The 19,518-nt window shown below is 36.0% G+C and overlaps 3 protein-coding genes across 4 annotated transcripts; 1 reads left to right on the forward strand and 2 right to left on the reverse strand.

The window, feature by feature from the left end:
• Positions 1-57: 57 nt before the first annotated feature.
• On the reverse strand, positions 58-1,652 carry LOC131997031 (uncharacterized). Its single transcript, XM_059367280.1, has 4 exons — positions 1,453-1,652; positions 953-1,367; positions 163-223; positions 58-118 (listed from the first exon to the last, which is right to left on the reverse strand). Exons 1-4 carry the CDS (start codon positions 1,576-1,578, stop codon positions 58-60), a joined length of 663 nt encoding a protein of 220 aa, XP_059223263.1. The 5' UTR covers positions 1,579-1,652.
• Positions 1,653-2,509: 857 nt separating this feature from the next.
• Positions 2,510-4,463, forward strand: LOC106085218 (transcription factor grauzone). The gene has a single exon (XM_013249345.2). The coding sequence runs from the start codon at positions 2,614-2,616 to the stop codon at positions 4,213-4,215; it is 1,602 nt and encodes a 533-aa protein (XP_013104799.1). The 5' UTR covers positions 2,510-2,613; the 3' UTR covers positions 4,216-4,463.
• A 1,408-nt stretch (positions 4,464-5,871) lies between these two features.
• Positions 5,872-19,094, reverse strand: LOC106085219 (uncharacterized). 2 transcript variants are annotated; one of them, XM_013249346.2, is made up of 5 exons: positions 18,875-19,094; positions 18,445-18,817; positions 14,737-15,023; positions 14,511-14,670; positions 14,217-14,446 (listed from the first exon to the last, which is right to left on the reverse strand). In XM_013249346.2, the coding sequence occupies exons 1-5, from the start codon at positions 19,004-19,006 to the stop codon at positions 14,316-14,318; spliced, it is 1,083 nt and encodes a 360-aa protein (XP_013104800.2). In that variant the 5' UTR covers positions 19,007-19,094; the 3' UTR covers positions 14,217-14,315. The 2 variants fall into 2 exon arrangements, with proteins under 2 accessions (XP_013104801.2, XP_013104800.2); XM_013249347.2 differs by lacking the exons at positions 14,217-14,446; positions 14,511-14,670; positions 14,737-15,023 and adding an exon at positions 5,872-7,113.
• Between the last annotated feature and the right edge of the window lie 424 nt (positions 19,095-19,518).

Below are 19,518 nucleotides of genomic sequence, written 5' to 3' on the forward strand. Positions count from 1 at the left end.
ATTCTTATTTATGTTCCGGTGATCGGAAATCGCAAACATTTTCAGATTTCAAATCAGTCAGTCAACAGTCAACACTCCAAAATCACTGCTATCGCTGTTGGCATATTTTGCTAATTCACTGCAAACAAACAGGAAAATAAACAGCTGATAATATTTTCCTACAAAATATTGCAAAATAATGTGATTTTCTTCTTAGTTTTCAAGTTTATTAAAGGTACATCGTCTGGAATGCATATAATATACATATTAAACTTAGTTTAATTTATGTTTTTAAAATATCAATAATATTATATTATCTATATACCTATGTAATTTTTTAAATTTGGTGCAAGTTTTCAATATGTTAAGTGAAAACCCTAACAAGGGTCTTGAAACTTCGCTTTTATTTGAAATAGTTTTTAAATTTTCATGTAAGACAAATTATTATCGCGTCAAAGCTGCTTTATATGTTTCAAAAGTTTTGCCCAAGGCGTAAACCTATGTAACTTTTTTTTGTACCAGACAGGCGTACAAGTGATACTAGTTGAGAATATTGAAAACTCTTATTCTTACAGCTTTCAAGTTGTCATGTTAGGCAAATAATGCTCGCATCAAAGCTGCTTTATATATTTCAAAAATTTTGCTAAAATTATTTCATGCCAATGGTAATGAAGTTTTGAGGCTTTGCTTTGTAATTTAGGTTTGCTCATACGGACTTAGCTCGTCTCAAAGCTGTGGTAATAACAAAGATTTGTGGCCAAGTGTTAAAATCAGGGGAAACTACATTATACAGTGTACTACTTTGTTGAGCATTTTTCCATTACACCGTTTTGACATGTATAGATAGAGGTTAATGTATAGGGTAAAGGTTAAAGGTCGAATATACAAAAAAAAAAAATACAAAAACAAACAGTTTGGCTCATATACCTACATACTTATTTTTAATGTATAAGCTTTATTTTTTATGTTTTACCCTCTGATGATTGTAAATCGGCGCTGTCAATGTCAACACCGTCATCCGCAAACACGTCCTCTTTATCCAAATCTACATCATCATCTAGCACATCCGTTGCTATCACTTCTTGCTCATCCTTTTCATCATCTGCCTCGGTTTTCATGATATCAATAGGACTTTCGAACATTGCTTGTTCGATTTCCTTGGCAACGTTGCTAATCTTATCATTACCATCCACTTTGTTGCTATCGTCATTGTTCTTAACATCGACATCCCGGCTATCATGACTTTCTTCTTTAAGCTCAACTTCCAGAAAATTGTTATGACGTGTACATTGCTTCCCTTTCACGTCTTGATAGAATTTATGAAATTCCTCCAAGTGGTCATGGCAATCCTGACATATCATTGTGGAGACAACATCATCTTGCCTAACCTGATAAAGAAAAAAATCAGTTAATAGAAGTTTTTTACAACACATACACAATGGTTAATTATCAATTACAAAAACAACAACCAACCTCAATATCTAGGTACTTTTCAATATGTTTTACCATTTCGAGTGCTTCAGTTGCACAGTTTAAATCTTGGTATAATTTTATTACAGATTCACTAGGAATTGCTTTTAGACACAAACGGCAAACCATTTTATTGGTATTTTTCCAATTTGCAATTTTTTGTCTCGGACACCAAGAAAATGGGATGTGTATATTTTCTTCTTTCTATCTTAATCACAATGCAATGATAGCAAACATGTGATGTGTCATCGGCATGCGTTGCCAACATTTTGGGTTAAAAAATGTCTATCCCATTAGGCTAGGAAAATAAATGGCTCGGAGTGTACATGACTTTTGACAGGCATGTTCCGGTGACCGCAATCGGAATAATTTTGGTAATTTAATTCTTATTTATGTTCCGGTGATCGGAAATCGCAAACATTTTCAGATTTCAAATCAGTCAGTCAACAGTCAACACTCCAAAATCACTGCTATCGCTGTTGGCATATTTTGCTAATTCACTGCAAACACACAGGAAAATAAACAGCTGATAATATTTTCCTACAAAATATTGCAAAATAAGTCAGTAAAATTTAAAAATATTAACGAATATTAGATTAATAACATGTTTTAGCTTTTTATCTATTATACAAATGCTTTTGTGCCATTGCAAGATGGTATTTGATAATGTAGTATAATAATTTTGTTATTTTAAACGTTTCTTCTAAAATAGATAAAAAGTAATTGACACAAATATTCGCAATGCGTTACAATAAGGCAAAACATTTGACTCACTTCTGTTACAGCTGTTAAAGTGTTGCCAACAACATGTAATGTAAATAGAATGAAAATTGCACGAAGACCGTGGAGTCAACCTATCCTTGTACGAATTTATTACGATTTTTATTCGCAAATTCACATGAAAATCTGAACAAGGCTGATTATCTTGTGCTAACTGTACGTAAAGGTAACGATTTGCGGCCATCCATCTATGAATGACGATACGGTTCTACCGACTAGTTACAGTAAACAATTAACAGCTGTTGTTTATTTTTTGTTATAAATTAAATTTACACCCAAAGTATATCGCCCACGGTTTTTTGAGTATTTACTGATAACTTTTTAATGGAGAATTTAATAAACATACTATCTACTTGCTATATACCTAAATAAAGTTTAAAAGAAATGGATAATTGCATGGTATGTCTGGAATCCAATGGGGATGTATATTCCCGCCTCAGCATCAATTCGGATGAATGGAATAAGTATAATGTACAACATATTATTGAGAAACACCTTTGGTGGTGGACCAAAAACCATTTCTCATGGATATGTCACGAATGCTGGTCCTCACTTTGGTCTTTCCACACATTTTATTTGCGAGTGCAAAAATCGCAGAATATGCAATTTTTGACGCTGATTAGTGGTGAGCCAACAAAGGCAGAGGAGGCGGATGATGATGAGAACGTGACTGAAAATCCAGAAGAACTTTATGAAGACCTAATACCATTGGCCAAACGTAAACGAGGGCGTCCAAAACTATTTGAAGAAAATCTCAACATCACCGTGGCAGACGTGGACATTAAAAGCGAGACCGGTTCCCTTATTTCTGATCATCATGAACAAAATTCAACTATTATGTCCGATGAAGAAGGTCCCGAGTGTGATGAATTTCAAGACGATTGCAGTAGCAGCAAACTATCTTCCGCATCGGAAGAGATTGTAAATGTCCCAATTGAAAAAAGTAGGAAAACAGCATCATGTAAGAAAAATAAACCCAAAGATGATGGAGCTTCCTCAATCCATTTAACAAAAAAATATGATAGCTTTATCGCCGAAAATCATGAGTTATTTTGCTCTCTCTGTCACATTCCACTTTCGGATTTTCAAAACTTGATTCTTCATTTTCAAAAGGACCATAGCAGCACCAAACCTTTTGCCATGTGCTGTGATAAGAAATTCTATAAACGGGCAATATTTGTGGACCATCTGTATGTGCACAAAGATCCGGAATATTTTAAATGTAAACACTGTGAGAAAGTGCTTTCGAATCGGCGGTGCTTGAAAAACCATTTAGAATCGCATGATGAGTCCCGAAAAGCGAAATATAATTGTGAGGAATGTGGAAAAAATTTCTTCAGAAGTGGTAGTCTGGCGAAGCACAAGCTTCTGCATGTGCCCGAGGAGGAAAGAAAGTTTCAATGTATAGAGTGTGATAAAAAATTTGCTTCGGAAAGCTTAAGAACACAACATATGAAAGTAACGCATTTAAACAAATATGCAAAAATATGTGATGTGTGCGGCAAAGCATTTCGCGAGAGGTATTCATTTCAACGTCATTTGTCTGAGCACACTGGAATACCTACACCAAATATAGAATGCGACCTATGCGGTATGAAGCTCACAAGTATCTATGGTCTCAACAGACATCGAAGATTGCGGCACACTGAAGAAAATATGCAAGAACAGATCTGTCCATATTGCTCCAAAGTTTCGCCTAATATTGCAGCTCATAAAAGTCATATCCAGTATTCTCATACAATGAAAAGGAGGCATGCTTGTCACCTATGCGAAAAGGCTTTTCGGCGACCTAAAGAATTAAAAGAGCATTTAAGCACCCATACAGGCGAAGCCTTATATACTTGTCCCCATTGCCCGAGAACCTTTATTTCGAATGCTAATATGCACAAGCATAGGAAAAATGAACATCGGAAAGAATGGGAGGAAAATCGTTCACAAAATAGATTATTATTAAAAGTATCTGAAGGCATAAGCAAAGTATTATAAGTCACCATCATTGCGGTTGAAAGTGTCATAATTTTTTAAGACAGTTTTATTTATTTATTTTTTTTTTGTCATATTGCATGTTTAATGTCTGATGATATTTTAAGCCAATTCGTGAAACAATTTTAATTTTGTTGTAGTTTAAGTTCTATAGATTAAATCCATTTCGCAACCGCAATTCCGTATAGCCATATCGTTTATAGTAATATTTCCCCCCTGCATACCAAATTTCAATTATGTTTTGTTTTTTTTATACATACATACATATGTGTGCATTAATAGAAATTAAGCACATTTGTCCGCATATACTTCGAAAAGTATCAATTATTTCTTGCTAAAGGAGATATAAAATTTAAATAATATATATCATTTCCAAATATTATTTTGCGTTTTTGTATAATTTTAAACTTTTTAAGTATATATTTTGTAGACATAATAAAATAAATTAAACATTTTATCAAATGCATAAAATAAGACATGAACTCTTACCATTTGTATTTTCTCAAAACTTGGTAACATTAATTTTTGACAAGATATTAGCACGGATTAGTTGGGAGCTACCGGACGCACAGGATTGCGGATAGTAGGATGGTCATTACGGAGCAGCTGCAACTGCAGTCGCTGACAATCTGCAGTATCAAGTGAGAGGACGGGCGGCACAGGCTCATGCTTAAATACTGAATGCGTATGATGCTCTATATGTGGCGCCTTAAATAACAAATGATCATTATGTTCCCGCCGCGATCGGTCCTATAGGGTGGAACTAGCTCTCTTACGTATAGGAATTTGAGGGTCGCTACCACCATATGTAAATGTGAAAAAACATTGTGGGTCTCTGTCTATATTCTTCGCTTGCTATTTACTCCTTTTCCTTCTTTCAGTGCGAACATAATGGAGTCTCCGAATGAAGAGACTTAGAACCCAGGTTGCAACCCTATCTCTATAATCTACATAAGCAATTAACCATGCATGGCCGGTTTTTTTCTTTCCACCGACTGTCGGTCTCTCAAAAAATCAGATTGTTGGGTGCAACCGTGTTTTTTTATGAAAAAAAATGTAATCGTTTTAATGGCAAACTAAAAATATGATAATGGCCCCACACGCCCTCCAAAATAAGATAATGGTTTGTATATGTTCGTCCGATTTTGAGAAATAATGCAATAAAGTGCTCATTTGTTACCCATTTGACAGGAAGGATTTTCTAAGAGACACTGCAAGCACATTTTTTGATCAATCTTGCCAACATTTTGCACAAAGCTTTCCCCGACGACTACCAAATTATCGGAGTAGTTTGCTTGAAATCGGTTCAGAATTAGATATAGCTCCCATGTTCGTTAGATTTTGGGTAATTTGCAATAATGTTGTTATTTGTGAACCGTAGTTATTACAGTTTGAACATATTTGCTCCTAATTTGATACGGATTATTCAAAAACCCATCTGAAAACATCCGCCGAAGTCCATCAACATTGGTTCCGAAATGGATATAGCTCCCACATTGTACTTATATGGTAGGTGTAGGTGTACAGTCGGCACCGCCCGACTTCCTGACTGGTTGGTTTTAATTTTGCAACAAGGAATAACATAATTCTTGGATGTCTTTCTATTCTTTCTAACCCCATGAGTATAAATTTCATGTTCAGATATTCTATAGAAAGGAAATCCAGCTTCACAATTTTATTTAATTTTTTTTTGATTGATTGCGAATTTTTTTAAACAATTTTAAATACATTCACAGTTTGTTCATAAAAATGCATTTATTACATATTGCATTTAAATACCTATACAGAGAAAGCTTAATATTTACATTGGTGAGCTTTAAGATAATTAAATAACACCGTCTTATCTTGATGAGGAAAGTGATACACTTTTTGACTTACATATTAAGAGAGTTTAAGCAAGTTATGATTAATTTAAGAAGAGTACTGGAATTTAACGTATACATTTCATGAGAAGATAGTAAAATGATCAAAATGTTCCACTTTATATTTGTGCATTTCTCGTATATTTCTTTTATGAAATATTTACAAAGGACAAAAACATTTGAATATAAAAAAATTAAATTTAAATAAATAGTTTTTTAAGGACACTGAAATAATCTAAGTAATATAGTAATTTGGTATACCAACACTTCTGGCAGGTAATGTAGGTTAGGCCATAGTTTTATTCCCAAAACTAAACACATTTCCACATTATAGTCCATTGTGAAAACCCAGTAAAACTTATAGTAATGTATAAAAAAAGTATATTAAAAATAGTTCGAACAAAAAAACAACAAACTTAAAATACTTTATTATTACTATTACTAAGATATAGACTTGCTAAAAGGCAGTGTATTTTTTAAGGACAATCTGCATTCGAATCTTCTTTGGCCGCATTATTTGTTTCTCTTTGCTTAATTTCTATACATTTTGCCTTGTACAGTTTGTTTTTGCCCAACTTAAAGGCTCTTTTAACAGACTCCTTGTATGCATCGAATGTTTCACATTCCGATTCTGCAGCAGCAAAGAACAAATCGTTTATATTTTCAAATGATTTGAATGATTTCTTTCCTTGACTGCCATCGAAGTTAAAATCTTTGATTATATTATCGCCCAACAAATTGCGGAAATTTTTGAGAAATCCCCCTCTTTTGATGATTTTCTTAACGGTTTCTAATAACTCGTTACTATCTTTAGTCCTCAATGTATGCTCCAGTTCGGCCATGCTCTCTAGTGTTTCGATGGGGAAGAGTTTTACAATTTTCTTTTTTTCTTCATTTTTATCCATTAGTTCAGTTAGACACATTTTAATTTCAAATAATTCATTAACAACAAACTGATGTTGACTATGAATTTCTCTGCGAAGTACTTGCGTCTGACCTTCGATATGCTTTTGGATGCACTTTAACATGGTCGTCATAGCTATAAATAAAAGAAGCACAGATTGGTTTAAAAAAATCTACGACATTCACGTGGTTAGTTTAAAAACTAATAGGAAAATTTGAGTGTTAAGTCTTTTGAATTGAAACAAGTAAAAAGGCATTAAGTTCGGCCGGGCCGAACTTTGGATACACACCTCTTCGGGTATATATGTAAACCCCCTTTCGTCACAATCCAGTGAAAATTGGATAACTTATGCACCCAAATTCGGCACGGACATTGAGTGGTCTAATAAATATAAGTAACTGTTAAATTTTGTAGAAATATTGGCCTTTTTGGCAACTATTGTATATCCAAATATAAATCGATCTGAACCATAAATGACACAGATGCCGAAAAGCCCAACATAAGTTATTGCGTCAAATTTCAACGAAATCGGATAATAAATCCGCCTTCAATAGGGTCAAGACTTTACATTGAGAGATCATTCTATACGGCACCTATAACCAATCTGGACCACATTAAACAAGGATATAATCGTCCTATTTTATTCTAACTCCACTACAATATCCGTATTTATATTTTAATAGGGGCTGGTCTCCATCATATTTTATTCAGGTCCCAAGAACTCATATACTAGTAACATTTTCAGACAATAACTTTGCTTTTTATGGGATTACGACCCTAAATTGGAAGATCGGTCTATATGACAGCTATATCTATATAGTCTGATCTGACTCATATTTGGGTCGGATGTCGGGAGGCTTAAAACAACTCACTTTCAAATTTTATCGAAATCGGGTAATAAATAAAGATTTTATGAGCTTCAGACCCTTTATTGGCATATTGGTCTTTATGACTGCTATATCTAAATACAGTCCGATCTATACCATTTTGGGTCAGATAGCGGGAGGCTCAAGATAACTCACTGTTGCAATTTTCAGCAAATTCGGGTAATAAATAAAGCTTTTATGGGTTTCAGACCCTTTATCGGCAAATCGGTCTATATGACAGCTATATTCAAATATATCTCGATCTGAATCATATTAAGGACCGATGGTGAGAGGCTAAAGAAAACTCACTCAATTCAGCGAAATCGGTTAAAAAATATGTCGTAGGGCTTAAAATAACCGACTGTTTCGAATTTCAGCGGAATCGGGTAACGTTTTATTTGTTACCCAATTCCGCTGAAATTCAAAACAGTCGGTTTATGGGCTTCAGACCCCTTATCGGCAGATTGGTCTATTTGACAGCTATATCTAAATATAGTCCGATATTAACAATATTTGGGTACTATGTTGGGAGGTCTAAAACTACTCACTGTTTCAAACTTCAGCGAAATCGAAAATTAATTTCGATCTGAAACCTATTTGTGTCAAAAGTCGGGAGGCCCAAAAATACTCACTGTTTCAAATTTCAGCGATATCAGATAAAAACTAAAGCATTTATGGGCATAAGACCCTTTACTGGCAGATCGGTCAAAAAGACGTATCTTTGCCAAATTTCAGCTCAATGCCTCAATTTTTGTAGGGTGTAGAGTGATTACAACAGACACACGGACATCGTTAAATCGTCTTAGAATTTTACGACGATGTGAAATATATATGTATATATATATATATATATATATATATATATATATATATATATATATATATATATATATATATATATATATACTTGTTAGGGTCGGAAATTGATATTTCGATGTGTTGCAAACGGAATAACTAAATGAATATACCCCCTATCCTACGGTGATGGGTATAAAAAAAAGAAAAAGGCAAATAGGAATAGTGCCGAGACGTGTGCACGTGAGTCGTGAGTAGTCGTATCACACGTGAGTCACGTGATTCGTGAGTGAGATCCAAATATAATTACGTGATTGTGCGTAAGGGTTTTTGAATTAAATATCTTGGTGCGTGAGCGTGAATCACAACGCTACTCACGGACACACGAGAAAATCACGAACCGCGAGATATAACGACTCATAGGAAAATCACGACTTAAGTCTAGTACTACTTCATTCACAGCGAAAATGCCTATTAAATTATTGCGAAATCCGGCGAACTCTTTTCTTTGTCAGAACACAAACAAAAGTCAAACAACAAAACACAACCAAGACAAAAATAAAGATTGTAACAGAGTTGATTCCGCCCATTTCGTTAGCATTTAATTACATTTGCAATTAAAATTATGCGAAATTTATCCTGATGTAGCGACATGTTGTTACTATTTTGCTCATAGAACTCAGTACCACTTGTACGGAATGTGTTCGCATTATCTTCGTCACCATTTTTTTACAGTGCGTTTTAACAGTTGTTCGGGTGAAAAGTCGAAGTCAGTACTTGGCTTTAGGGTTAGTTATTGGAATAAATATCTACTCAGACAGCCAGGCAACTATTAAATCACTGGATAACGTATTTCTGAACACAAAACCTCCCTCGACTGTCGCAGATCTCTCAACGAGATGGCTTAACAATTCAAAATTTACCTTTTCTGGGTGCTGGGCCACTTACACATTTCAGGGAAACTGGAATCTGTGGGTATGCCTCTAGCGACATATAAGCTAAGTTTTCAGGACCCGGCCCGAAGGACAACGAATATTAGATAGTCATAAAGAGGGGGCTGTGAGCATTCCAAATCTATGTGGCCTAATCTATACATGAAGAGGTCTACCGCTTTGCTGTCACTGCCAAGAACATACGTCTTAGTCATTGTGTCCATCATGACAGGTCACAGTCTAATCGGAAAACATGCTGACAGACTGAGGGTTGCCAGTAACAACTTTTGCAGAAGTTGTGAGGACATCGAAGAAGAAGAGACTATGGAACACCTTTTGTGTGTGTCTCCCGCACTGGCAGTCAGAAGAAGTTCCACTTTAGGTTCTCATTTCTTTGAGAACCTGTCTGATTTAGCGGATATGAACATTCGCAAGTTCTTAGGCTTTTGAAGCGATCTGGATGGTTCATCGTTAGGAACTAGAAGGCATCTTCCAATGGACAAAAATGTCAAGTGTGTTTGATGGCAGGCTGCCACTTAAACCTAACCTAATCTACTTTTTCGCCTATTTTTCTTCTACTTTTCGCCGACGTTTGCAGAAAAATTATTTGCTTCATGGAAAAATATTTTTTCAACCGTGATTTGCAAGTTTTTCGTTAGTCGTGATTATAATTTTGCGTGAACGTGAGCGACATAAAAAAGTCGGGCATTAATATTTTCTATGTCTCGTGAGCATGAGTGAAAAATCACTCACAAGCACATCTCTAGTGGCCACTATACTTCGTTATACAATATTGTATATTGTTGTATCCCCTGTTCCTTAATGGAATGTTCATCGGAAATTTAGTACTATATGGAAGTACGCAGTGTGTAGTACTTACTACTATTTGCAACGATCGGCTTGCAGTGAAAGTTACATAAGCACATTTTAATAAGTGCACCCATACATATAAGACAAAGATCCTGAAATTTAGCACTCATGATGACTCTCAGGATAGATTAAATTAAACAGACGTTATGCTTCTCATAAGGATATAGAAACCATTGTGGTCTAATCATTTCCTAAGGGAAAGGGTACTAAAACTAGCTTTTCCTAGGAGAAATGGTACTAAAATTACTTTTTCTATGCATAAGAGTAATAAAACAGCCCATAATGACGAGAGGAATATGTGTCTGAAGATAATCCAAATTCCATTAAGGAACAGAGGGCAAACTTCTCACATATCAATGAGTGCTGCCCGATTCAAGTTAAAGCTCAGTGATAGGAGACCTCCTTTCTATAATCAAGTCTGAACGGCGTGCTTCAGTGCTCAAATTTTTTAACCAATAACTTGGACAATTTTTTGGACAATGCAACGTGCGCTGCAAGCAAAACAAATAACCACATAAGTAAGAAAAAAATATGCATAACAACATCATCCTTCTGAAACTCATTCATCCTACCCACACTGGCCGCAACCTTTTCCTCATTGTATTTCTGATATCTGACTATTTTGGCCTCAGCTCGACGTCTCATAACATCCGTTCCCTTCCCCGAAACCAAGTATCCCAAATAGTCTATCGTGGTGTTAGCAAACTTACTTTTTTGGAATTTCAATCCCAGTCCATTCTCCACTAACCCGTCGTAGCAAATCCTAGCAACAACCATGTCATCCAGGTATATCAACACCTCATTCCTTTCCAAGAAGTCCTTAAAATCCCACTAACAAACCGTTGGAAAATTGTTGGACCATTTCTCAATGTGAAAAGGTAAGCGCAGAAATTCGAATTAACCCGTCGGCATAACAAACGAAGTGGATTTCACAGAGTCCTCTGCCATTTTCGCCTAGTATAAACCAGACTTCAAATCCATCACTGTGAAGTACGTCTTTCCTTCCAAATGTTCCAGACAATCCCCAATAACAAGCAGGGGTAATTATCCCTAACTATTACCTTGTTGAGTGCCCTGTAATCTATAAACTAGTTTCGCCCGATTTGTTCTTAGTCAATGCAATGGGAGAGGCGTATGGAGAATCCCCAGACTGAATCACCCCATTCCGCAGAAGATCATCTATTATGCGACCAATTTCCCTTTTTAGGCAAATGAGAGACGTCACGGTGAACAAAAATTTGATGGCACTGGCATAGTATTGGACTTAGCAAAATAATCACACTCCACAATCTTCAAAATCTCCAACTTCTCACACTTGACTAGGCCGAGAGTCCAATCCACGTCAGGCCTTGCATCATCACTCATATCGATACTACATGCAAATTTTGCCCATGAACATTCCCCTAAGGAACAGGGGCAAATCAATATCAATGAGTGCAGTCCGATTCAGGGCCTGAGTGCAGTCTGTCGTTCTTGTCCAAAAGCCCGATCCCCGCGGATACAAGGCGCCAACAACTAGCCTTGCCATATCGAGCACCATAGGCAACCAGTATTTGTGCAAGACCCGATGCCGATCGGCTTCTTTTTGACACTCTCCGCTCATCCGCGACTGCCTTCACAGCTTCTCCGTATGGAGCATTCCACTATCCGCAACCTCTGGACGCTCCCGGTAGCTCGCAGCTATGATTCTCGTGACAGCAATGCACATCACACAGACCAGACCTCAATGTTCCAGCCTGTGTGGTGCTCACAGCTATCCCGTGCCGGGCATATAATTGGGCTTTAATATCGTTTCATGAATCTGATTAATCATTCGCAATATAGGCTAGCGATTATGAATTTTTCCTCCGGAGAGCACCCTTTAATGTCAGTAATTGCCTCAAAGTCTGCAATCCATTTCATTATGCCGTAGTCGTCGTCTTCACTGAATCTAGGCAGAGAACTTTCAATGTCTGAGAAATTCATATTGCTCTGCCTTATGTTATCGTCACTCGGATTCGTTATGGCCACTGCTTCCATTTTTAGGTTTACTTCAGTTCTTCAATTGCTTAAATCTCTTAAGATTTTTCTCGCCGTCTTAGGTTTTTTCTTTCTTTTCTAGTTTTCTTAAGACTTTCTGAGTTGTTTTTCTTTGTGAGCGTTGTTTGTAGACCACCTGAGGTTGTTGTTGCTTTTACGGTTGAAACAGGTTGCTTTTACGGTACCAAGTACAGGCCTTAAATTATTATACATATATACAAATGATCTCACATACATATACAAGGGCACAAACCTACCTGGTGAATCAAATGTTCAGAATTCTGGCAAAGTTGGCAAATTCATTCGAATTCGTATACGAAGTCTGTCCGAATTCTTAACGAAAAATATATGGATTGGTTGACACGATTTCGAAACGAAATCTCGGAGGGAAATCGGACGGTTTTGTCGAATTCGGACTGAATTCTGAGTATAAACCATGGGAATTTGAAAACGTCGTTCAGAATTCTGAAATGAACTCTTATTAAAATCGGATATATTTTCCAACGTGTCGTTTCGAATTCGGTGATAACGTACGGTGCCCCAAAGGCTTTTAAGTACGGTGTAGAGCACGCTTTTGTTTCGAAACAGGGCCCAATAAGTACTTTAACTCTCCTTAGCGTAGCAAGAAAGAAGAAAGCTTTAATTTCCACTATTCCGATACAAACTAATCTTCAATGCTATGAACAACAAACACATAAACATTGCCAATCTCTTTTTGTTGTGCACTTGAACATTTTTTGAATGTCACTGCAAGTGCTTTATTAGGCCGCAGTACAGCGACGGACCGCTTCGTTTGATTTGCATGTTTGCGCTCTTTTATTTTGATCTTCAAAAACTTTTCGTGATTTTTCGAACATCTTTCAGCTCGAGATCATAATCAAAGCTTTCTATTCAATTTTGAAATTTTCAATAATTTTTTTTAATTGAATATCCAATTTTTTTAATTGAAAATGTTTTTAATCGCCTTTTTCAAAAACCTTAATGTTATCATATTCGTGATTGAAGCAGTTTCAATTAAAACTCTAATTGGATCAATTAATTTCATGGTTCAAACCGGTTTTAATTTTTTGTAGTCTGCGGTAATCTTTCGTATGATTTTGCCAAATGTATGTTAGTTGTAGCAGTGTGTTGTACACCGAGTCAATCCGCTACGTACAACCGGCTGCCATGGGATTGAATGTATGGTTGTTGTTGTTGTTGTTGTAGCAGTGTGTTGTACACTGAGGCGGCAGCCCTTGCCAATGAAGGACTCCATCGGGTCAATCCGGTACGTATAACCGGCTGCCATGGGATTGAATGTATGTTAATGATCTTATGTACCATCAGAATGCTCACAAATTTATCTTTGAAAAGTTCAGCAGGTTATTTACCCTTGTCCGTGGTTACTTCGTCCCGAGGTCCCTGTATGCAATACAGCTTTAAGTAGTATCCATTTTGACAAAACCTTTGGTATCCATACAAGTTCAACAGCATTCACGTTCCCCGTGGCTGCATAGCCCACACCGTCTGATACTGTCAACAATCAGTCAACACCCTAGATCAAATCACTTGATAATCTACACAGATATGTTGCTCGCTAATTCTGATCGTAAAAGTCGCAAACTTTTTCCTTGCCGATTATCACGCAGTGCCAGCATTCTTGTACTCGGCGACTAACCGCAATCTAATCAAATTCTTTCTCAGGTGACCTGAATATCTAAATATACCTTTTTATGGAAAAATCAGTTCTTTTTGAATAATTTTTGTCTATGGTTTATTTAAAAATTAAAAACTACTTTAATACAGAAAGGTATTATTCAAGAATATTAGGAGTACTAAAATAAGGAAATTAAATTAAAATAAGTTTATTTATAAATTAAATGCTTAAAGCCATTTCTTTCTTTTTCAGCTTTTTGCCAACACGATCTTTGGCATGTACTACGTGCTGTTGGCAAACTCTGTTTATGTCCGCAATAGTAGCGTTCTTGTATTTAGTTTGGCATATATCTAATAAAGAAATTTCATTAAAAATCTTTTGTTAAATTTTAAAATGTATACAAAAAATTTCAACCTTTTATTATTTTAAATGTTGCAAATTCCTGAATACTCGGCTTTTCGGGTGTTCCTCGCCACGTTAATCCTACGGCCATTTCATCACTTATTATTGATTTTATGGCCATTTTCATAAATGAAGGCATGTCTTTACCTCCAAGCCGTAGTATTAAACTTTTCTGAAATATTTAAAAAAATTTATTGTATATCTCTTTAAAACCTTAACAAATATGAAATATTCCTACCAGCTGAACTCTCATGTCATCTTCCAGCGATATCTTTCCGTCGAATTTCTTAAAGTCTTCAAACGAATAAAACGGCATGGGGGGCAAAAGAGATGTATCTTCTTCTGGGGGAAACACAACTTTTTGCTTTTTAACTTCATGTCGCAGTGCTACTAACTCCTCCGTTAAACTAATTATAAGATTCTGATTAGTTTCATCACGTGATCTTATATCGATTTTTAACTTATGAATCTCTTTTAATAGCTGAGCATATTGTAAAAATGTGTCCATTTCGTTTGTCTTTAATGCTAAATTTGCGGAACAAATAAAAAGTTCTCTATGTGAATTGGTGAACAAAATTGTAAACAAAAGTTCTATATGCTAAAAAAAATATCTTATGATTAACGTTAGAAAATCAAGACATTAATACAAATTTCATACTATGTTTTTCAAAATTAGAAAAAATTGTAATGTTACAAGATTACATTCCGAGTGAAGATGCTTTACTTGGCTTAGGTTAGCTTAGAGTGGCAGTCTATTTTCAAAACAGATTCACTTAAGACTATTTTAGTCAACTGTGATACCACAGAAGCGACGGATCAGGCCGTTGCAGCCACTCCGTATGGAGCATTCCACTATCCGCAAGCTGCGGTCCGGTAGCTCACAGCCAATTCTCGTGACAGCATTGAACATCACACTGATCGGACCTCAATGTGCCAGCCTGTGCGGTTCTCACCACTGTCCCCGCGCTGGTAATATGAGCATGTTGCCAACTCTACTACCAGGCCGACTCTAAAAACTTAGCTTCACAAAAAAGAAGCAAGCAATAGTAAGTTTTTATAGGTAATTGAATACCAACAGATTTTGCAGTACGAGACTCGTTAGACAGAGATAATTTTGTCTAGAAAATAAATAAATGATGCTAAAGTTTAATTTAAATAAAATGAGAGAATAGAATACTTACCACAAAAAACTATGATTCAATAAGTATTTTTATTATATCGCACTTAGATTGAAATTTTGAGCAACAAAAACTAATTTAAGCTCTTACACGTTTAAAATTAAATGATATTTTTACATTGCTTGAAATTATTATCGAATATATATTTTCAGACTTCATAAATTGGACAGACGCCATACAAAACACATCTTTCAATTTATATTAAAATGATAGCTCTCCGAATTAACCCCTAATGTAATAACCTTTAACGCAAAAAAAGAAATAACCCTCAAAAGTAATTTCATATTATTTGGGTTTATTTCGTTGATAAATTATATCATAATAATTCCCAAACAAACTTAAAACAAGTAAAAGTTTGCTAAGTTCCGCAAGGCCGAATCTTATAAACCCTCCACTATCGCATTTATCGAGTTATTTTCCCGGTATCCCTTTAGGTAAACAAAGGATAACGGAAAAGAAGTCGTATGCTATTGGAGCTATATCAAGTTATGGTTCGATTCGGACAATAAATGAATTGAATATTGGACACCATAGTAGAAGTTATTGTGTAAGATTTCAGTCAAATCGATTAAAAATTGCGCCCTTTATGGCCTCAAAAAGTAAAATAGGGAGATCGGTTTACAGCGGAGCTATATCAGGCTATAGACCGATTCAGACCATATTTGACACGTATATTGAAGGTCATAAGAAAAGACGTTGTACAAAATTTCAGCCAAATCAGATAAGAATTGCGTCCTGTAGTGGCTCAAAGAGTCAAAATTCAAGATCGGTTTATATGGCAGCTATATTAGATTATGGATCGATTTGAACCACACTTTGCACAGTTGTTGAAAATAACAGAACACCTCATGCAAAATGTCACCCAAATCGGATAGGAATTGCGCCATCTATAGGTCCAAGAAGTCTTAACCTCGGATCGGATTACATTTACAATTTCAACCGACCTACATTAATAAAAAGTATTTGTGGAAATTTTCAAGCGGCTAGTTTTACTCCTTCGACAGTTAGCATGCTTTCGACAGACGGACATGGTTAGATGGACTTAAAATGTCATGACGATCTAGAATGTATATACTTTATGGGGTCGAAGACGAATATTTCTAGGAGCTACAAACAGAATGACTCAATTAGTATACCCCAATCCTATGGTGGAGGGTATAAAAATGGGAATTATTTAATTTTTAAGGGGTGTTATTTCATTTGGTTCAAAATTGAATTTTTATTGAGTTTTTGCAAAAATTTCGTTGCGCCGAAAAAGATGCTTAATAAGAAGAATAAGTTGTATTCCCAGCAACGTATTTATTCATGCAATGCGCAAGCATTTTATCCATCCACATATATAATATTGTATTAGAAATTCATTTTAGCGTCTTTGAGAATGTTGTTAGAAGAGAAGGCAGGGCATACAGATTCTTCTACATAGACATCGCAACGACAGCTAACCGATATGTCTAGACATTTATTTCAATACATTTGCTTCATCGACGTCCAATTAACCCGGGCTACTACCTGTCTAAAAAAACACTCTTAAGATTTATATACCTATTTTGCTTCTTCTATACCTCAATACGTTTATATTGAAATTTTTAAGATCTAGATTTAACTGAATCCAAAAACAAATCATGTCCGTTTACACCGAGTTTTTGGAAATTTAAGTGACATACACAAGCGTACATGCGTATACATGAATGTGCATATTACGCACATCCACACACAATTCTTGAAAACACACAGTAGTTGTTGTAGTTGTTTTAACCACATTTACATGTGGAGGTGGCGATCCTTGTCATGCTCCTATAGATGAGCAAGCTCGTTGCGGCCCAAAAGACCGATCACCGCGATAATGGTTATTTAAAGGCGCCAATAACTCGCCTTGCCGTATCGAGAATATTTGTGCAGTGTCTGCGACTATCGTTGCAGCTACTCCGTATGAAGCATTCCATTACCCGCAACATGGGAACCCGGTAGCTCGCAGCTAAGCTTCTCGTAACAGCAATGAACACCGCACAGATCGGACCTCAATGTTCCAGCCTGTGTGGTGCTCACTGCTATCCCGTGCAGGGCACACAGTAGTCCAAGCTATTGGTTACTTTGGAACTAGTGAATAGACATGTTTGGAACTAGGGGCTACGCAGTAGTCCAGCCTAGTCTATTCACTAGTAGTAGTAATCAGTAATCAGGACTAGTTCCACTTTTGTTTACTTTCAGTGTAAACAACTGGTGAATTTAACATGGTTTTGTCATTGGTATAACCATGTTACTCTGGAAATGATGGTGCCAACTGGTTACTGGCTAGACAACCGGGCAGTTGCATATATTGGTACTTTTATCGATTATTTTGCCATGAAATCGGTTTTATTTGGGATTTCAAAGTAAGTTCTGCAAAAATGGGATTTTTTTGTATGGTAAAACCTGCAAAAAACATGATTTTTACGACTTAAATCTCGAAAAGACCATAAATCTAAATTTATTGACCAACGTAAGCGTACTTTATACGCACTTTTAGCTCAATAAAGATGATTTTGCAATTTGAAGTCTATAGTGGTTAAAGGTAAATACGGGCTAAATCGGTTTAAATTTATATATAGTTGTTAAATGGACTGATGAATTTCCTGATATCGTGTTCTCTAACGAGAAAAATTTACCAATTGAACAATTCGTAGACTCCCAAAATGAAGAAGTTTTATACCTATAATATATGCATTGTGTAATAGCTTAAAAGGTCTGATGCCTTTAATTTATAAACATAAATACCTATTTGGACTTACCTCCCGTTAAGTCATTATGATTTGGAAAAATGCCTTTATCTACCGCACTATTAGTATTCATATCGCTGGTTTGTAAAAAAATCGGTTGATCGTTCTCTGCCTTTTCCTCATCTAGTTCACTTTTTGCTATATCCATTTGATAATCAGGAGCATCTTCCTCCATTCCCAAAGTATCGGGTATAATCCTGTCGCAATCGTTACCATTATTGCTAGCAATCAAATTAGTTGTCTCTTCTTTGACTTGAATTTGCAGAAAGTCAGAGCGTAGTGTACATTGCCTTTCTTCAACATTTCTCCGAAACTTATGGAATTCTTTCAAATGCCCATGACACTCAGTGCAGATCATGGTTGAAATGACATCGTCATGTGTAACCTATAGTAAACAATAACATTACTAAATTCGTAGAATTAAAAAAAAAATTCTACACACCTCTATTTCCAGATACTTTTCAATGAGTCTTGCAACTTCCAGGCCTTCGATGATGTTGAGATCAGAGTTGTGAAATAATTTAACGACAGATGCAATTGAAGCACTGTCTTTAAGGCATAAACGACAAATCATATTTATGTTTTCACTAATAATTTTTATTAAATTTTAGAAAGGTTCTGTTCCTTCTTGTTATTTAGAGTTGTTTTGATTTCTTCTTCTGCTTTTGTGTGTGAATTCTGAATCAATCACTTATGATTGATAGCAAACACCACAGATGAGCAAAACATGAACATTAGGGTTAAACAGGTTATTTGATTAAATATCAATAATACAGCCTGACCCGCTAGACAGATATGTACGATGCAGTAGCAACGATACTGTCAAAATGGTAATGGTCCGAAGAACCCCAAGAGGCCAAAACCCCCTGTTAATGTTGTTGTAGACACATTGTCATGTGGAGGTTGCGATTCTCGTCAAGCTCCTGTAAGTGAGCAAGCTCGTTCCAAAAGATCGATCGCCGCGGGTTGGCTCTTGGTTATTTAAAGCGCCAATAACTCGCCTTGCCATATCGAGCATAATAGTATTAATGCAAGAGCTGGTGCCGCCCGGCCTATCACTAAGACTCTCCACTCCATGCCTCCGAA

This window comes from Stomoxys calcitrans, chromosome 4, assembly GCF_963082655.1.
Source record: "Stomoxys calcitrans chromosome 4, idStoCalc2.1, whole genome shotgun sequence".
Classification (NCBI taxonomy): domain Eukaryota; kingdom Metazoa; phylum Arthropoda; class Insecta; order Diptera; family Muscidae; genus Stomoxys; species Stomoxys calcitrans.